Source organism: Primulina huaijiensis, unplaced genomic scaffold (genome assembly GCF_012295235.1).
Source record: "Primulina huaijiensis isolate GDHJ02 unplaced genomic scaffold, ASM1229523v2 scaffold4153, whole genome shotgun sequence".
Lineage (NCBI taxonomy): Eukaryota > Viridiplantae > Streptophyta > Magnoliopsida > Lamiales > Gesneriaceae > Primulina > Primulina huaijiensis.
Genome location: NW_027359894.1, coordinates 214,256 through 232,793, shown reverse-complemented (window position 1 = coordinate 232,793; position 18,538 = coordinate 214,256). Strand labels below are relative to the sequence as shown.

Below are 18,538 nucleotides of genomic sequence, written 5' to 3'. Positions count from 1 at the left end.
TAATATTTTTTACTAAAATAATTTATGATAAAAAATTTTAGTTTCTTGAACAGTGGCAGTATTTTTTTAAAAAAAAGAAATTATCATTTAGAGAAAGAGATATTAGATTATGGTGCAAGCCAAGTTTGTTTAAAGTTGCTTGTTCATATAAAATGATGATAAAAAGTTGACGCCAAGAGCATGGAATCGTGACATTTAAGTAGCAACAATCAACTTGGCGAGTGTTGGTTGGGATTTGAGAAATCAGACATATAAATTCCACCTACTATGAATCCGTAAAATCGTCTCAAAATATACTTACTCAATGTATTTTTCACTCCAGATATAGACCGATCGACTCGTTTCACAAATATAAATCCATAATCTCATCTCACAATAGATTTACTACTTGCATATATGTATGTTTGTGTGAGATTACAATGTGTTTTATAAAATAATATATGTGACATAACAATGAGATAAACATCTAACCAACAAATCGAAATATGTAATAATATTAAACAAAATTGTAAAGTATTACCTAACTATAATGAAACCCCACTAAAAGGCGCTCATGGAATCCAAAACTTCAAAATAGTGGGATCCTTAATTTTGAACTTTAAATTTATAATTTGCGCCACATTATCTAATTTCATATTATTTTAAGAAGCTAGTCATTATTCATATATCCTAACACCATTTAATCATGTGATTCTTTCGTATTTAATGGAAGTTAACACGACTTGCACTTTTTCTTTCGATTTTAGTTCTTCTTTCAATATAGTGCTAACATGACGTTAGACGTGTCAGCAATGTCCACCGTCACATAAAACATTTTTTTTGCGACACATCATCTTTATCCGTTGCCACATCAATACTCCGAAGAAAAATTACTAAACCAAAAAATGTGCAAGCTAGTGAAGTAAAAATTTAAACAGACGGATAACATAACAAAAAAATGAAAAACATACAAATCTTATAATAAAAAATTGTAATTTTCCTTACATTGTGTGTGTATATATTTGTCTCTTTATATAACCACGTGTATTAATAAAGCAATAACACATAGAATATCGATATCATCATCTCCTAAACCGTCGAGACAAACAAGTCAATGAGTATATGTAAAATGTCAGCACCTTAATTTTTGCAAATCTTATTAACTTTTGTCACATCTTTTAAAATACATCGATGAAATAATATTTTAGTTCTACAACCCTTAAAATCCCAATTCATTTTTAATGTGTTTTTGCAATAATAATATATTTTATTTAAAAAAAAACCCAATAATGTGTTTTTGCAATAATAATATATTTTATTTTTAAAAAAAAACCCAATAAGTATATATATAATGCTAATTCATTGAATTTCAATTTTTGCAGAAGAATGAAACAGTTAAAAAATAGGTAATAATATTTTCATGTTCGACAGCAATACATTTGTAGTATACGTATCTATATATTACCATTATTATTATTATTATTATTATCATGTAATAATGTTGAATTTCGTACAAATTTTGCGACGTGGATACATCTCATTGGACGGATAAAATATTAATTTGACCTTTGATCACATGCCAATTGGAAATTTATCATATACTAGAATCAAATATTCATGCATGTCATGCTTCCAATTGGAAATCTATCTTGATATACAATGCATATAGAATACTTAGTTTTTGCTTTACTTATAGTTAAAGATGGGAGTGATTATTATAATCATTCACATACATTTAAAACAAAAGTTCTTGCTTGCCACTTCAAAAGGAAAAAAAAGTATTTATTAAAAATGAGTGATTGTCTTAATACTGAATGCGTTTAAGTGATTGGTAAATAATGAAAAATTTCATACAAATCATGATGTATCAGAGAAAATTTTATGCTACATCGGATGTATATAGTCTTTACTATGCAATAGATTGGGGTATTCTTCAAAATACGGTGATATATATATTGTATTTTTTATTTTTCTGGTTGAACTTGTGATGGTTTCAAAAAAATAAAATTTTTTTTTGTTTTTTTTGTTTAAAAGAAGCTTTTCAATTATAACTTGATAGTGTATTATTATATATAAGGACGTAAACGAATCGAGTCAGTTTGGAGTTTTTTGAGCCGACTCGAAAAATATTTGATTTATATTCGAGTTGAACTCGAACTTTTTTTAGCCAAACTTTAATTCCAACTGAATTCAAGTCAGAAATTTTAAAATTTTTGAACTTCGAATTGAGGTCAAACTCGAATAGAACTAATTCGAGCCGAATTCGACCCCTCAAATTTTCGTCATATTCGACTAAATTAAGATAGTTTACACCCTTACTTATACTTGTCCAAACGTTGTGAAAAATGACCAAGTGGAGGCAAGGTAAGGGGCAAAATAAATTAAGTGGGTTTGAACAGACACATATATATATATAAGAATTTTTTCTCGAATTTTTATAAAAATAAAATTAAAATCAATATTTTTGTGTTATTGACATTCACAATTTTTCACTCGTTTAGGGTATTCACTTTTTTCTTTTTTAAGCCAGCTATTCACTTTTTTTTTTATTGATGTGCAAACTCCTAGTCGCTATCATTGCAATCTCTGTACGACATACTCGTCCGAGTAGATGTCGACAGTAAGAACGAATTCTTAATTATTAATCAAACACTTACATATTTTATCAACTCGAATATCGTTGAGTCTTGATGACTGTTATTCACATATTTCGATTGATCATACAACGAATATACATTTTCGGCCATATTCTTTTATTGCTTTTGTAAATGTAATTTATGACAAATGAATAATAATTAATCAGGAATATAAGGAGTGAGAAGCATGAAAATAAATAAGAGTTATATATTGACCTAACTAATAATTAATTCGTACCATTTCAACAACATGAATGGATTCTTTCATCCAAATTTGAATTTAAATTGGCTAGAATTTGAAATTTACGGTCTTAATCTATCATACTTATTTGGAAGTAACACAAAAATTCTTGTGAAACTGGATCATTGATCAGTTTTCTAAGACGAATATTTGATCTTGCTTGCACAACTCATGAAAACATTATTTTTTATGTCAAAATTATTAATTTTCATTATAGATATGAATTAGATCGATCTGTCTTACGAAAAAAGACTCGCGAGATCAGCTTACAAGAAATATAATCTTTGAATAGTTTCGAATTTCTATATCTTGAAATCTCCCATTTAAACAAAATCATTTCTCAAACAATGTAATATATTTTAAAATTGAACAAAACAGAATCATTTGAACTTTATCCACCAAATCTTATTTTCAAATTCAAATTACTCCATGCAAAATTCTATCGATCTCAAAAACAATTCCTAGAAAAAAGATAATCGGTTTTATTTTTTAAATTTATTGGGTATCGATTAAAAAAAAGGAAAAAAGAAAAATGAGCACTGTGAATTAATTAATCAGGTCGGCATATCGGTTCAACTGAACAAATAAAAAAAAAAGGGGAGTCTGTGGTTATATAAGCTAAAGCCGGGTTAATTTTTCATGATTAAAAAAATTTGGGCCGGTTGTGTAATATCTATTACTGTATTTTCAGTGAGAAATGGTTAGAATAAATATTTTTTATGTGGATGGTGACACTAGGGTTGTAAATGAATTTTTTCGTGCTGGCTCGATAAATATTTGATTTGTATTCAAAATTATCAAATTTGAAAATCTCCAAAAAAATTTTGAGTTGAACTTGAGCAAAATTATTTTGTTCGATAGTTTGCGAGCAGCTCGTGAACATTAATATTTTATTAATATGATATAATCATATATTAAATATATATATATATTTCGAGTTTTTTTATCTTTAAAGCTTTCAAACTTTCATTCTCAAACCTTAATGTGAGAGAAATAGTTCAAATAGCTCGCGAATATGTTTGAACATTTCGAGTCGAACTCAAACTCGAATAACATTTTGAGCCGAACTCGGCCCAAAAAAATTGAAAATTTCGAGCTTTGAGTTGATATCGACCTCGAATATACTAAATTCGACCCGAACTCGTACTTTAAATTGATATTAATATCCGATTCGAATCGGTTCGTTTACACCTCTAAGTGAAACCCTTTTGTCATATCTACAATATTTTTTATTANTTCAAACTTTCATTCTCAAATCTTCATGTATGAGAAATAGTTCAAATAGCTCGCAAATATGTTTGAACATTTGGAGTCGAACTCAAACTCGAATATCATTTTGAGCCGAACTCGGCCCAAATCGTACTTTAAATTTTTTATTAATATTTGGTTCGATTCGGTTCGTTTACATCTCTAAGTAAAACCCTTTTGTCATATCTAAAATATATTTTTTTTATTTTTAAACTTTAACTTATATTTTAAAAGAGTGAAATTTTAAAATTATTTAATATAATCTATGTCAATTATTATTTTATTTCTTTGTTATATATAATAATAATAATTTTATTTTCAATTTATTAGATTGTAAAACTCAAAATATATAAATTTATATTATTTTCATTATTTTATACAGGAGGCCAAAAATATTAATTTGAGAAAAAGACAACATAGGATTTTTCAAAAAACAACATAATAAATCAAAATCTGGATATTATTTCAACCCCCAAATCACGCCAACTGACATTAGTACCAAATCATATATATTATAATTAAAAATATATGATATTAATAATATTTATTATTTAATTTAATAAATCCCCCATAAATATACCCCCACCCTGACACTGGCGCTCACTCGTTTCAAGTTTGTCCACCCTTCTCGACTTCTGTGTCGCCATTCTCTCTCCAGCCACTCGGCAGCTCACCATTGAGCTGCTACTCTAGTCTTGAGCTGTCAAATGATGGTATTGAGGCACGGCGGCGGCGGAGGAGGTTTTCTCACGGGGAAGCAGGTGGTTCCCCTGGATTACCAGGTCGAGGTCTCGCAGCGGCTTCTCGAAGCTGCGTTGTGTGACGATCTGAAATCGGTGATTGAATGCCTGGGAGATCCGTTCGTCGATGTCAACTACGTAGGTGCTGTGTGCTTGAGGATCCGGAAGACCGAGATTGTTTTGCTCGAGGAGTCACCGTGCGAGGTGCGCGTCGATTACGACGAGTTCCGGACTGACGTTACGCCGTTGTTCGTTGCTGTTAGTAATGGAAATCTTGATCTCGTTAAGAACTTACTGGTAATAATGTTGAGTTTGCGCTGTTTAATTATTTATTATTTGCATTTTAGTTTTTGCCGTGTTTGGTTGAATGAATCGTTTCTTCGTCCGCTTGGGGTATCTACCATTTTTTTTTTATGTACGGTAGCAGGACTCTCTCGATGTGACGTTGTTGATGAAGGAACTGTCTATGATTGAATGATGAAATTTCGGTTTTTATTTTGAACAGGAATTGCGCTTTTGTATTCAAAATTTAAAAGTTGATGTTCGAGTTCTCTTTCTAACTCCTATTTTGAATCGCCTTTACGACTCGGTTAGGAGATTTTAGCTGCTTAACTGCTTAAATCACTTTTAAAAAAATTGTTGAGACTTCTCTTGCCGAGATCAAATATTATAAACTGAATTCGCCTTTTTTTTTTCTTGCGTAAACATGGGAATCTTAATTTGATAAAACTGAAACTTTTATGACTGTTAAACTCTCATGATGCTAACTTGTGTATTGACTTAGCGAATGTGAGTACTCGCCTGTTAGACAGGACTGACAAGTATTTGGATCGTTCTTGCGTGTTTTTTTAGTTGCTCTGTTGCTCCAAATTGCAACCTCTTCTGAAATTGTTTTAATATTTGAATTGAAGGGATCAGAATGGGGTTGTGTCTTTTTTCCAGAGACTCGTGCATTTGTTTTATATGCTGTGATTTGTAAATTTGTTCATTTTTGTAAATCGGCAGAGTGCAGGAGCTGATTTGAATCTGAAACTATTTAGGGGCTTTGCGACCACAGCAGCTGTAAGAGAAGGCCGCTTTGAGATCCTTGAAATTTTACTCAAGGCTGGGGCATCTCAACCAGCATGTGAGGAAGCTTTATTAGAAGCCAGCAATCATGGGCGTTCGAAATCAGTGAAGCTTCTTATGGGTTCTGATCTTATACGACCTCATATTGCCGTTCATGCTCTTGTGACAGCATGCTGTAGAGGTTTTGTGGATGTGGTGAAAGCTTTCATGAAGGTTAAATTTCTGACATGTTTGCTAATATGAATCAGGGAAATTAAAATTGTTGGCTAACAGCTTGATAAGCTATTTGTTTAGAGAAAGAATATATGTAATGAAAATATTTGATCATTTATTTAAAAAATTGAGCATCATTATCTTACTATTGGAAGTTACTTGTCTTTACACCCTTTTATCCTTGCCTTTCGAGAAGTAAAGTTACTGCTATGAGAATCCTGTTTTTTTCTACAGTTAGCCCCGCATCTTTCTGGTCAACATTTTAGTTCTAGTGAAACTGCACAGCTGTGTTGATGACCAGTTTATGTTGCTGGTACACTTGGGGAAGAAAAAGGAATCTGAGAAGGGAGATCTTATGTGTGCAATCATGAAATTTTCTTGCATAGAGTTTAGGAGTCACCGCTATGATTATGAGCTAAAGCGTGTTTCCTATTAATTTCTTCCAGTTCTTTGTGCTCTCATTACATGGGAAACTCTTGCTATGTTTGTCGATCTTGACCTACCATTTTTCTTTTCTCAACCAATCTGCTGATCTGATTCCATCTTTATTTTTCTGCCTGGTTTCAGTGTGGAGTGGATGTGAATGCAACTGACCGCATGTTGCTTCAATCATGCAAGCCTTGTCTATATGCAAACGCTGACTGTACTGCGCTTGTAGCTGCTGTGGTCAGTAGGCAGATCTCAGTTGTTAGCCTACTGCTGGAAGTAAGCAAATTGATGCTAAATTATTATTTGTGTTTGTCATGAATCAACTTTCATCTAGTAAGTTTCAAGAATTGGGGAAAACTGTCTGCTAAAAGAATCGCTTATCTTGTAAATTTCAACCCAAAAAAAGGTCGGATTTTAAGTTTGGAACAAAATAGAACCACAACCAATCTGTACTCACAATTTACCATAATCGTATATTGTTTCACATTGTTGGTCTAAGAACTAGGTGCTGTCACACTCTGTGAAGATATCTGCAAACTAACTTCAAAGAATATTTTGTTTTTGCGATTTGTGGACAGAAACTGACATCCATTCTGTATTTTATTGATTTTTGGAGCGAAGGCTGGAGCCAAAACTGATGTTAAAGTGCAGCTTGGGGCATGGTCTTGGGATACAGCTTCAGGTGAGGAACTTCGAGTGGGTGCAGGGCTGGCAGAGCCTTACCCCATTTCCTGGTGTGCCGTAGAATATTTTGAGGCAACAGGTTCTATCTTACGGATGCTTCTCCATCACCTCTCCCCAAACTCCCGTCAACTTGGAAGAACACTTCTCCACCATGCAATTCTATGTGGCAATGATGGTGCCGTGAAAGCGCTTATAAAATGTGGTGCTCACATAGAAACCCCAGTTGAGACCACTCAAAAATCGAAGTTTAGGCCATTACATATTGCGGCTCGTCTTGGGTTTCCAGTTATTCTTAAAACTTTAATAGATTCTAGTTGTAATCTCAACTCAAGAACAGAATTAGGTGAAACAGCGCTTTTAATCAGTGTTAAGTACAAGCAGGAAGATTGCCTTAAAATATTAGCAAAAGCAGGTGCAGACTTTGGTTTGGTTAACTCAGCTGGCCAAACTGTGGTTTCTATTGCAAGGGCTAATCAGTGGCATATAGAGTTTCAGCATATAATGCTGAATGTATTACGAAGTGGTCATGTGCCCATGTCTTCCAACACATCCGCATTTTCACCTTTTCTATTTGTTGTGCGATCAGGAGATATTCTAGGTTTGAAATCTCTGATTGGAATGAAAGGTTTTGATCTTGACGAACAGGATGCTCTCGGTTTCTCAGCGGTCATGATCGCTGCCATGGAAGGCCACATTGATGTCTTCAGGCAACTTGTATATGCTGGGGCTGATGTGAAGTTGTGCAATAAATCTGGCGAGACTGCTATCACTTTGTCTCAACTGAGTCAAAATAAAGATATGTTTGAAAAAATAATGCTTGATTTTGCCCTTGAGAAGGGAAACCACAATTCTGGAGGATTTTGTGTGTTACATTGTGCTGCCCGGTATGGAGACTTGGATGCGGTGAAGTTACTGATAAGCAAGGGTTATGAAATCAATGCCTCGGATGGGGATGACTACACGCCACTGATGCTGGCAGCAAGGGAAGGCAATGGTGAGATGTGCCAACTCCTGATCTCCAATGGGGCACATTGTGATGCGAAAAATGCAAAGGGTGAAACTGCGTTATCACTTGCTAGAAAATATGGGGGGCTGCAAAATGATGCCAAATACATCATACTAAATGCACTTGCACGCAAGCTGGTATTATGCGGTGCTACGGTACTGAAGCACACAAAGGGAGGGAAAGGATCTCCGCACACAAAGATCATTAAAATGGTAGGATCTAGCGGAGTACTTCGATGGGGAAATTCAAGCTGTCGAAATGTCATATGCAGAAAAGCTGAAGTAGGCTCTAGCATAAGTTTCCAGAGACACAGACGAACAAAAGGCGATGGTAGTAAGCCAGGAATTTTCTATGTGATCACTTCAAAGAACAAGGAATTCCATTTTGTGTGTGACGGAGGAGAGGAAACAGCAGAGTTATGGGTGCGTGGTATAAGGCTTGTAACAAGAGAGACTATTTTTGGCAGTTTAGAAGACTAGAAACGTTTTTACGGGTTAGTTTATGCTATAATAGTGTTTCTCCCCTTTTATCAAAATCATTAGATTCAAATTTTTATGAAAATTGACATATATTTTGATGATCCAAAGACTAACATTTGATCACATAAGAGAAGAAATTTTCCAGTTATAGCATAGTGTAATTCCGTTTTTACATAAGTTGTACATATAATCACAACGCTCTTAAATCTTGCTTAAATCTCAGTGCACTGGATTTGTGCCATTTCAATGTGAAGATTTTGTACGAAATAGTTGTAAATTCATTTTATTTGATGGATGAAATTTTCGAGATTCATAAGCTTTGAGAATCCGGTTTTGGAACAGACATTAAAAGTCAGTCATATTTGCCTATTTTACTCCTTGTTTTAAAAATACAAGGTTTTAAGATATTGTTGATTTCATGTAAGGGGTTATATAATTTTTAAAATTTTCACTAGGCTGTTTGGTATCATTTGCCATAATATCATGAAAAACAAATTTTGGGCAAACACAATAAGAGCTACAGTTTAAGATTCATAAGAAAACAGGGTCTGCAACTATGAGATGTACAGGGTGCTGATTTAAATAAATCTAATGCAAATGCATTTGAAAACAACACTACAAATAAGTTATGCAGACACAAACAGTGAACGGAGATGATATTTAAACCACAAGTGCCGGTATCAAAATGCTATTGAATCATTCATTGAATTAGCTTAGACACGAATGACATGAAAGAGGCTACACTTCTCCCAATTCACTGTGCAAAAAATAAGGCACACGAAGATCCATCATTCAGCCTACTTTAATTTCCTTTTCCTTATTCTTGCACATATCTTCAGCCTTCTTTATGTACTTCTTTGTCAAATCATCTATCTGAAATGTAAAAAAAGCCAAGTGATAATTGAATCACAAGCACATCAAGTCTTGTTCGCAACAATGTATGCAACTCACTTCTTTCTCCATTCGTTTAACTTCATCTTCTGACAAACTTGATCCTGCTTTATCTTTATCCTTCTTCTTGGGTGCTACTTTTTTAATGCTGTCCAATGCCTGTAACCATGATATTAGGCGTTAAGTGAATAAGCAAGAAAATGTTTCTGATCAAAGATTCATTGTCCACCAAAGCAGATTCTATTCTGCGTCTTACACAAACACACAAAAAGAAAAGAAAAGAAAAAGAAACATTCATAAAACATTTCAGACAGCATAACATAGCGTTTACAAAAGGTAAACCACCACAGGTATGCATTAACTAGAAACACCTTCCAAAATTTTGATCCATTTACTCTATGTCACAAGTAGTGCAACAAAACAGGATTGTACCTCTTTTCAGTATACTTCAATTTGATCTTGACTAGATGTTACCTCACGCACGTAGATATATCTTGAAAAATATAATGAATTTCTTTTCTTTTCTTTTCTTTTTTTTTTTTAGGAAAAAGTGCTAGGAAAGCCATTTTATGGGTGCAAGAGATGTACGAAAATATACATCTGACAATAAAATGGAAGCGACTATGCACAAACCAAGTCAGATAATAATGACTAAATGACCGATTTCAATCCGCTGCCATTTTATAAGTCATGAACTTTCAAGGAAACTTCTTGGTGCTCGCAGCAGTACCTTCTGGCGTGATCTTCTAATGCTTTGCTTCACATCTTCAGATGATTTCGCAACCACTTTAATTATAGCCTGTTAAGAGACATTTTGACCATATTGGAAGTTTATCATCAGAGAAAAGGGCTTCTGGTCATCAATGACAAAATACATCATATTTGAATTAGAAGAAACATTAATTTAATACTCACTTGAGTGTGTTCTTTAGTCAATCTGCCAATTGAAAGCACCACCGAAGTATAAAATTAGTGCATTAACATCGTTCAGTGAACACAAGTATGTACTAAGTTATATTAGTATAGAGAGAGAATAAAAAGTTTACTGGGCTTCTAACATAAGGAAGACATAATAAATGAATGGCAGATTTTATTCTTGTAGCAAGATAGATTCAATTTTCGATAATTGGAATGGAAAATCTTACATTTAAAAATTATTAGTAACAGATTCATAGCAAAGGGAAAAGCTCTTACGATGGTATCGGTATAATCAGCTGTTGGTCATCGGACCGAGGATTTAGACCCAAGGGCGACGAAATTATGGCTTTCTCCAACTCTTTCAAGGTCTGCAAAAGATTCTCTATTTCTTATGCATATTTTTACGCAAATTATTATCCGTGACTACGCTCTTCAGAATTGAAGATTCTCGAGATACAAAGTTCACCGAAATATTCAATATTGAAGGAAAACTAAATGATGAAATATGAAGAATACATTTGAATTCGTCTTTAAGTGAAAGAAAACAGGATCTACGGATATACATCAGTGGCGTACTGAGATTTGGCTCCAACACGAACTGAAAAAGAAAATAAATTAAAAAAATGTGAAGATCAGAGTTAAGAAGCAACACATACGCTTGGATCAAATGGAGTAAGTTTTAGAGTTTTTGGGTCTGATACTGAGATAGCTGCCATCCTGTTGATGGGTGTCTTAACACCATAATATTCTACCGTGATGTGGTCAAGCATCCCTGAATCAATCAAGACACTTTAAAAGAATAATAATATGGGCCACGGACACAAAACAAGGCAAATTCATGCACCTTCTGATGCCCTTCCAGTTCGCAACTTGGTCAACTCCCGGGAAAGTGCATCAACGGCAGCATCCATTTGCGAGGCAGCGGCAACCTTAGCGCTAGCCCCTACATTCCCATGATCCGACCTACCTTCATCATCTTCATCATCATGCTCCTCTTCTTCTCCCTCTTCCTCGCTCTCTTCCTCTTCCTCTAGTAAAACACAATTAAGAAAAAAAAATTAATTTTAAAAAATTCATAAGACTATACTTCTCCATTTCAATTAGACCAAAATACATATGAATTTAGTCAAGAAAGGAGTTGCTCTGCCAGAGGACATACAAAACAATGAAAATCATTCTGTTCTAGGCTTCTAGCCTTCTATCCATTGCATTTTATTCACATCCCTAAACACTTCTGTTTAAAGTTAACATACAGGCGTAACAGCATTTTCTTCAGTCTCAGCCGAATTTCATAACATTCACTAAAACAGCATTTCGATCAAAACATTGATTTGACCTAGAAATGATTCAAAATCTTGAACTTGCCCACTTTTTCAAAAATTATGGTACAGAAGATGAAATGATCTTTGTACAGACCAGTTAACCACCAAAAGACAGCACAACTACATATTGTTTGAGGATAAAACAAATTGACACCTACACAGATTCAATTATATCATCAATAACAAAATATAAATCAAGTAACATGGAAAGTGAGATTACTGATTTGCTGTTTCCTTCCTTTGGCAAAACTTCGGCGAGCGTCAAATTGATGAAAATTTGTGGATGGAGAGTTTGAGAAGGTGTGAGCATCGAAGTGATGGGAAGAATTAGGATGAGATGAAATGATGCTGGAAAATTGGTGATTGAAACGGATAGATGAAGCTCGAAGTGTGTGTACAAAGTTTCGAGAAGAAATTAGGGCTCTTCTCAGTGCAATCGCCATTGTTCAATAATTCGAGCTCCTACACTCTCTCTTATTTTCTTTTCAGCTGATTTTGTTTGGAATTATTTAAAAAATTCTATAATGTTATTCATGTTTGATTATTTTGATTTAAAAACTGGATTTGATAATTGAAAATAATATTATTTGATATTTTAAAGTTGTTATTGTTATTTTTAAATTTTTTTATTAATGATATTTAATACTTTTTATATATGATTATATAAAAATATAGTTTATAAATATAAGAAATATATATATATTTTTATTATATAAACTTTTTTATATTAAAAAAATTCATCGAACGAAAACTAAGATAAAGTCATTGGATTATGATAAATTAGGTTTTTAGTCACTCTATCGATATTTTTAATATCATTAATATTTATTTGTCAAATTTCAATTTTAATTGGATATATTTGTTTTTTTAACGAATTTAATTCTTATATTTTTGAAATTACATAACATGACATGGACGTAGATAGATATTGTGAATAATGAACATGCGTACACGTTTACACAAATGCTCCTAAGATCCATCGCAAAAAAGCGTATATCTATATTATATATACTATATTATTAAGTTTGAGACATTCACTCAATATTTTACATAGAAAAAATATATAAACAAAACTTCTCTTTTAAATCGAACAACTCTTCTAAATTGAAAATAATTTCGTGTTAATTGTTTAGTATTATTTGATCAAATTAAAAATAATAACAAAATATGTAACGCGTGTACATCTTTTACTAGTATCCAAAATCTAAGAGGTTGATGGTTGATTTCAAACGGAACCAGACGAGTCGGAAATGAAGCAGGACATCAGAGGCCATGACCTAAGAAGAAGCTCGGAACATGACATACATTCACAAGATTTGAAACTTTAGTCAATATTGGACGCACAGCCGCCGTCATTCATTTTCTCCACTATAACAACAAATTCACGTACGTTGGTTTGGAAAGATTACTCATTAATGACAATGTACCTGCTGATTTTCTTGATGTAAGAATACAATACACAGATTATGCACCGCCACTGCTATCCATATCAAAGCTTCGAATGGGGCAGCAAAATCTTCTTTAATTCTCTTCTCAATATCTTCCCAGATGCACTCTTTGGTATGGAGCCAGTGAACATGACATGCCTTACTTTCTTGTAAGGAGCAACCTGCACAAACCACCACACCACACCACACCACACCACAAACATAGTATGTCGCTAGCTGAGCACGGTTTAACATGTTTTTTACTTTCAAATAATATATAAACACACGCAACGCGCATATATATTAATACGTAAAAGCACAATTAGATATTCAAAGCCAAACTACTACCTGTTCTGCTGTGAATTTCATAACTTGTCCTTCATCTAGGCTGCTTTGTGGGCGTCGCACAACGAAGGCCAAGGGGGACTTGGCCAGCGTCTTCATCAGGGTAGCTGTGAAATTCAGTGATTATAATCTCGGAATCAAATATTTGCCATTTGACATATAAGCTCCAGCACTGATTGACAGATCCCACAGATATTAGCTCACTATTTGTGTGTGTGTGTGTGTGTGCAACAATATTTATCTTACTTTTGACAGGCTGACGACAATCCAATTTTGTTCTACGTCATGTCAAATTGTCAATATATCCCTGCTATCAGTGGCGGAGCCACAGTCAAGCTCGGGTGACCCAATTTTTTTAAAAAAATTTATATGTAAATTTTTTTATAAATTTAGATTAATATGATATTAGCTCGGGTAGATCAATTTAAAATATTAAAAGATTATAGAGTATAAAATTCTAGTCCGATAGAGCTATATTTCTGGCTCCGCCACAGCCTGCGATGCAAACAAAATTGTACAGACTTATAACTATAAGATCAGCTAATAGTTTATGATTTCGGCACGTCAATTCACAATTCTTAGATCATTTTCCCAGTTATCATCATTTTTCCACGAGGTGTATGAAAGGAATATTTTTCTTTATATCAATTTATGATTTTGCCTTTCTAGATTATTACTTGATTTATTTCTATATTATGAAATCTCTCTTGATTTATTCCTATATGATAAGATCTTGATTGATTTATATCTAGATATTATAGGATTTGTTTTTAATATTATTTTTATCTCCAAGATATTTTATTCATGTCTAAAAGAGTTTTATATCTAATGAAAATCTTGTTTTCATATTTTCCAGGACTCTTTTATGGAATGAATTTTAGGTCAAGCATGAGATGTATATATATGTAGTACTTCATGGCCGTAGAGAAAAAAAGAGGCTTGAGAGAGAAAAGAGGCTTTGGAGAGAGAAGAGGTGTGGTAGAGAGAGAACTGGACAGAGAGCTTATTATTGAGAAGAAAATCACAAGAAGTCTAATATATATTTGCTCTACAGTTTTTATGTGATTGACGATCACTTTTGTAGGAGTTTTTCGTGTGAGCCTTTTGGTGTGACTATTTCGTGAGGTCGGAACAGAGAGCTTTTAACATAGAAGAAAAAATACAAGAGCCGAACCTATTTTGATGAGACGTTTTTGTGTAATCGGGTGATCACTTTAAAGCACAGGAGAGCTGCTGGAGTTTGCCTCTGAACACACTCATAGTTCAGAGTTGAAGATTTTTATGTTAAAGAATTTGTGTGATTGAGTCGCAGATTTACCGTGTTGCCGATTGGTGTTGCCAACACTCGAAGAACAACACTGACGCAGAGTGTTGGGACGAAGAATGGTTTCGTTTGGTTTTAAGCAACACGCTTTTTGTTTCATGCATCTAGTATTTACTTTGAGTGTTTGATGCATGTTAATTCCTTGGAGTGTCAAGGAATTTAGTTTTGTTCTTTTCACTAGTATTGTTTTGGTGTAAACGATTTACATATTTTTCTAGTAAATTTTTGTCATGAGGCATCGCACAAGTACGAATACTTGTGCATAATTTAAAACTGATGTTTATTTATTAAAGTTATATTTGTGTGTTAATAATTAATTTCCGCTGCATGTTGTGCGCTCGTGTTGACAACACCAGAGCACAACACTAACTTCTGATACACACAATTATATTTATTTTCTGTACAATGTCCCGTACAGTGTAGACATAATAAGAGGTTTAGACACGAGTGAATCATGTAGCGGATGCCTAAATGCCAATGTCAAAGATATAAAAGAACGTGTAACACCACTATCAAACGCATGAAATATATGTATCAACAGTGTAACTTACATTTTCACATTCTATCAATCCAAGCAAAGCCTTAGAATCATATAATATTAGTTGATCTAATAGCATTAGACATAAATAATTTAATTATCATGGACATGTCGTACAAATTTAAACTAAATTAAAGATGGAGTTTCTAAATTAGATATTATAAATGATAAAATAATTTACCAAAATTCAATAAAGGAAATAACATTACAAATTTATGGCAATCCGTGGTTAGTAATCCCATATTTTGTGAAACTTTTATTAGAAGATATGCACGTGTGTTGCACGTGTTGAACATACAAGGATGATATGAGTAGAACAATTATCACATTACTCATACTGTCAGTTATTTTTTAACAATTAATTCAATCTACAATACATCGATAAAGTCAAGAGTTTATTTTTGTCNCCTTCAAATTGTAAAAATAATATAGTTAGACTATGAATATTTAAAATAATAAAACAAAAAACAAATGTATTAATTTTTTTTTTAACAAGAACCATAATTTCTAAATTTCTCATGATATATTTTGAAGTTATAAAGTTCTATACATGAATAATGTCCTAAAAAAATAGTTACAAATTCTACAAGTATTCATCAATGAAAACTTAATTGAGCATAAAATATGAAGATAATTTTAATATTTTTAAAAAATTTTATTTTTCGAGAAAAAAATATTTAAAAAACATAAGAAAACTTTTAAAAATCTTATAAATCATTTTAATTAACTGTAGATATAAAGTAATTTGTTTTACATAAAAACGATTTGAATTCATTCTTATTTCTCTTTTTCTTTCTCTTTGATTTATATAAGAGTAATTATTACACATAAAATTAATTTAAACTCATTTTGATTCTTTTGAAGTAATTTCTTATGGTACCAAATAATTATTCGTGTTTGTCATGCATATGCATGCTTTTACGAGTTGGCAAATTGACACACATGTCAGTGCAATCGTGTTTCAGTAACAAATATAGCTTTTGACTTAAAGATTAAGAAACGTTCGAACTAAAAGATAAATCTTTCACCATCATTCAGTTTTGTTGGGTTAAACGTGCATGAGTGATGGTAGTACTGGGATGAGCGAACTCTTGACAAGTTCTCGTGAGTTAAGCTACTAACATTATGTCGCCTATTTTAAATTCCATTAAAGATATAGTTTTTTTTTAAAAAAAAACGGACTGTAAATTTCTTTCCAAAAATAAAATTTCATTTTTATTCAAATAATATTCATTAATACATGTAAACGAACAAAAAAAGACATTTATTTATTAATATCATATAACAAAGATATAGACATATATGCAAATTCACACAATTTTATTAGAGTTTTCAAATTTATTAGTCGTGTATTATTTACATTATTAATGTATGTTAATTTACTCAAGTTAAAAATAAAAATTGACACAAAAACTCCTATGAGACTGGTTCACAGGTCAATTTTGTGAAACATGTCTCCTATCCGACTCCAATCAAGAAAAATCACTGTTTTCACTCCGAAAACTGACCGGGTGGACCCATCTGAAGGATATATCAGTGAGATCGGTTCACAGAAGACCTATTCAAAAATTGGAGAACCGTAAAATTTGAACAAGTGTATATGTATACTTCATTTTCATACAATTTATTTTAAATTCATTAATTAATGTAAAAAAGATATCAAATAAAGGGAAATATATATAATTAAAAAAAAAGATAGAGAGAAGTCAAACAAAAAGAATTATTTTTAAAATAAAGATATAATTCATTTTTTAAAATAGATTGTAAATTTTATTATTCTTTTATTTATTTTAAATTCTATTAAATATATAGTTTTAAAAACAAATAGAGTATAAATTCTATTTCAAAAAATGGTGGCTAAATTTCATTTCTTTTTTTAATTTATTTTAGAATTAATTAATAATTAGGAAAAAACAAACAATAAAACATGTATTTATTATTATTATTTTAAATTTCATTAAAGATATAATTTTTTTAAAAAATGAAGTATAAATTTCATTCCAAAAAATAAGGCTTAATTTAAATTTTATTCCGAAAAGTGGTGACTAAATTTTATTTTTCTTCAATTTTTTTTAGATTATATAAAATAATAGATGGAAAAAACAAACAAGCAAAGAAAAGTATATTAATTATTATTATTTATGTTATTCATAGATGTTAATTTAGTCAAGTTAAAAATAAAATTGACACATAAACTCTTATGAAATTGTTTCATGAGTCAATTTTCTGAAATAAGTCTCATCACTACAAGAAAAATGCCCAACGACAACGGTGAAAACCGTTGTCGTAGTCCTTTTAAAACTGTTGTTAAAAGCTGTGTTGTTAAAAGTGAGTTCAACAACAACGGTTTTAAAACGTTGTCGTAGATACCATTTGCGACCGTTTATTGAAAATTGTGCGTAAATTAACATCTATGAAAAACGTAAATAATAATAATTAATACACTTCTCTTTGCTTGTTTGTTTTTCACACCTATTAATTAATATATTCTAAAATAAAATTTACATTTTTGTTTGATTTCTATTTTTCCATTAATTAATGAATTTTAAAATAAATCGAATAAAAATGAAGTTTACAATGTTTTTCAAAATTTTATAGTTCTTCAATTTTTGAATAGGTCTTCTGTGAGACATTTCAAGTTAAAAATAAAATTGACAAATAAACTCCTATTAGGTTGTTTTGCGAGTCAATTTTGTGAAACATGTCTCTTATCCGACTTGAATCATGAAAAATAAAAATAGAGCGTAAATTTAATTCCAAAAAACGGCGACTAAATTTCATTTTCTTCAATTTATTTTATTATCTATTAATAGCTTATAACAAACAAATAAAGAACATGTATTTATTATTATTATTTTAAATTTTATTAAAGATATATTTTTTTAAAAAAAATTGAGTATAAATTTCATTCCACAAAATAAAGATAAATTAAATTTTATTCCAAAAAATGGTGGATAAATTTCATTTTTCTTCAATTTATTTTTTAAGCCATTAATAACTGGAAGAAAACAAATATATATATATATATATATATATATATATATATATTA

The 18,538-nt window shown here is 31.7% G+C and overlaps 2 protein-coding genes and 1 pseudogene across 2 annotated transcripts; 1 reads left to right on the top strand and 2 right to left on the bottom strand.

Moving 5' to 3' along the window:
- The first annotated feature begins 4,700 nt into the window (after positions 1 to 4,700).
- On the top strand, positions 4,701 to 8,893 carry LOC140969421 (ankyrin repeat domain-containing protein SAT10-like). Its single transcript, XM_073430768.1, has 4 exons — positions 4,701 to 5,141; positions 5,850 to 6,125; positions 6,693 to 6,830; positions 7,176 to 8,893. The coding sequence occupies exons 1-4, from the start codon at positions 4,812 to 4,814 to the stop codon at positions 8,721 to 8,723; spliced, it is 2,292 nt and encodes a 763-aa protein (XP_073286869.1). The 5' UTR covers positions 4,701 to 4,811; the 3' UTR covers positions 8,724 to 8,893.
- Positions 8,894 to 9,300: 407 nt separating this feature from the next.
- On the bottom strand, positions 9,301 to 12,363 carry LOC140969393 (uncharacterized). The gene is made up of 8 exons (XM_073430715.1): positions 12,075 to 12,363; positions 11,377 to 11,562; positions 11,189 to 11,304; positions 10,809 to 10,900; positions 10,530 to 10,551; positions 10,345 to 10,413; positions 9,675 to 9,773; positions 9,301 to 9,596 (listed from the first exon to the last, which is right to left on the bottom strand). The coding sequence occupies exons 1-8, from the start codon at positions 12,295 to 12,297 to the stop codon at positions 9,516 to 9,518; spliced, it is 888 nt and encodes a 295-aa protein (XP_073286816.1). The 5' UTR covers positions 12,298 to 12,363; the 3' UTR covers positions 9,301 to 9,515.
- A 941-nt stretch (positions 12,364 to 13,304) lies between these two features.
- Positions 13,305 to 18,538, bottom strand: part of LOC140969406 (uncharacterized) — a 7,001-nt pseudogene continuing 1,767 nt past the window's right edge.

Coding starts and splice junctions, on each gene's coding strand:
- LOC140969421 (XM_073430768.1), top strand. CDS start 4,812: ATGATGGTATTGAGGCACGGCGGCGGCGGAGGAGGTTTTCTCACGGGG. Junction 5,142..5,849: donor ATCTCGTTAAGAACTTACTG/GTAATAATGTTG, acceptor GTAAATCGGCAG/AGTGCAGGAGCTGATTTGAA. Junction 6,831..7,175: donor TTGTTAGCCTACTGCTGGAA/GTAAGCAAATTG, acceptor TTTGGAGCGAAG/GCTGGAGCCAAAACTGATGT.
- LOC140969393 (XM_073430715.1), bottom strand. CDS start 12,297: ATGGCGATTGCACTGAGAAGAGCCCTAATTTCTTCTCGAAACTTTGTA. Junction 10,552..10,808: donor CTGATTATACCGATACCATC/GTAAGAGCTTTT, acceptor TTCAATTGGCAG/ATTGACTAAAGAACACACTC. Junction 10,414..10,529: donor TGACTAAAGAACACACTCAA/GTGAGTATTAAA, acceptor GTCTCTTAACAG/GCTATAATTAAAGTGGTTGC.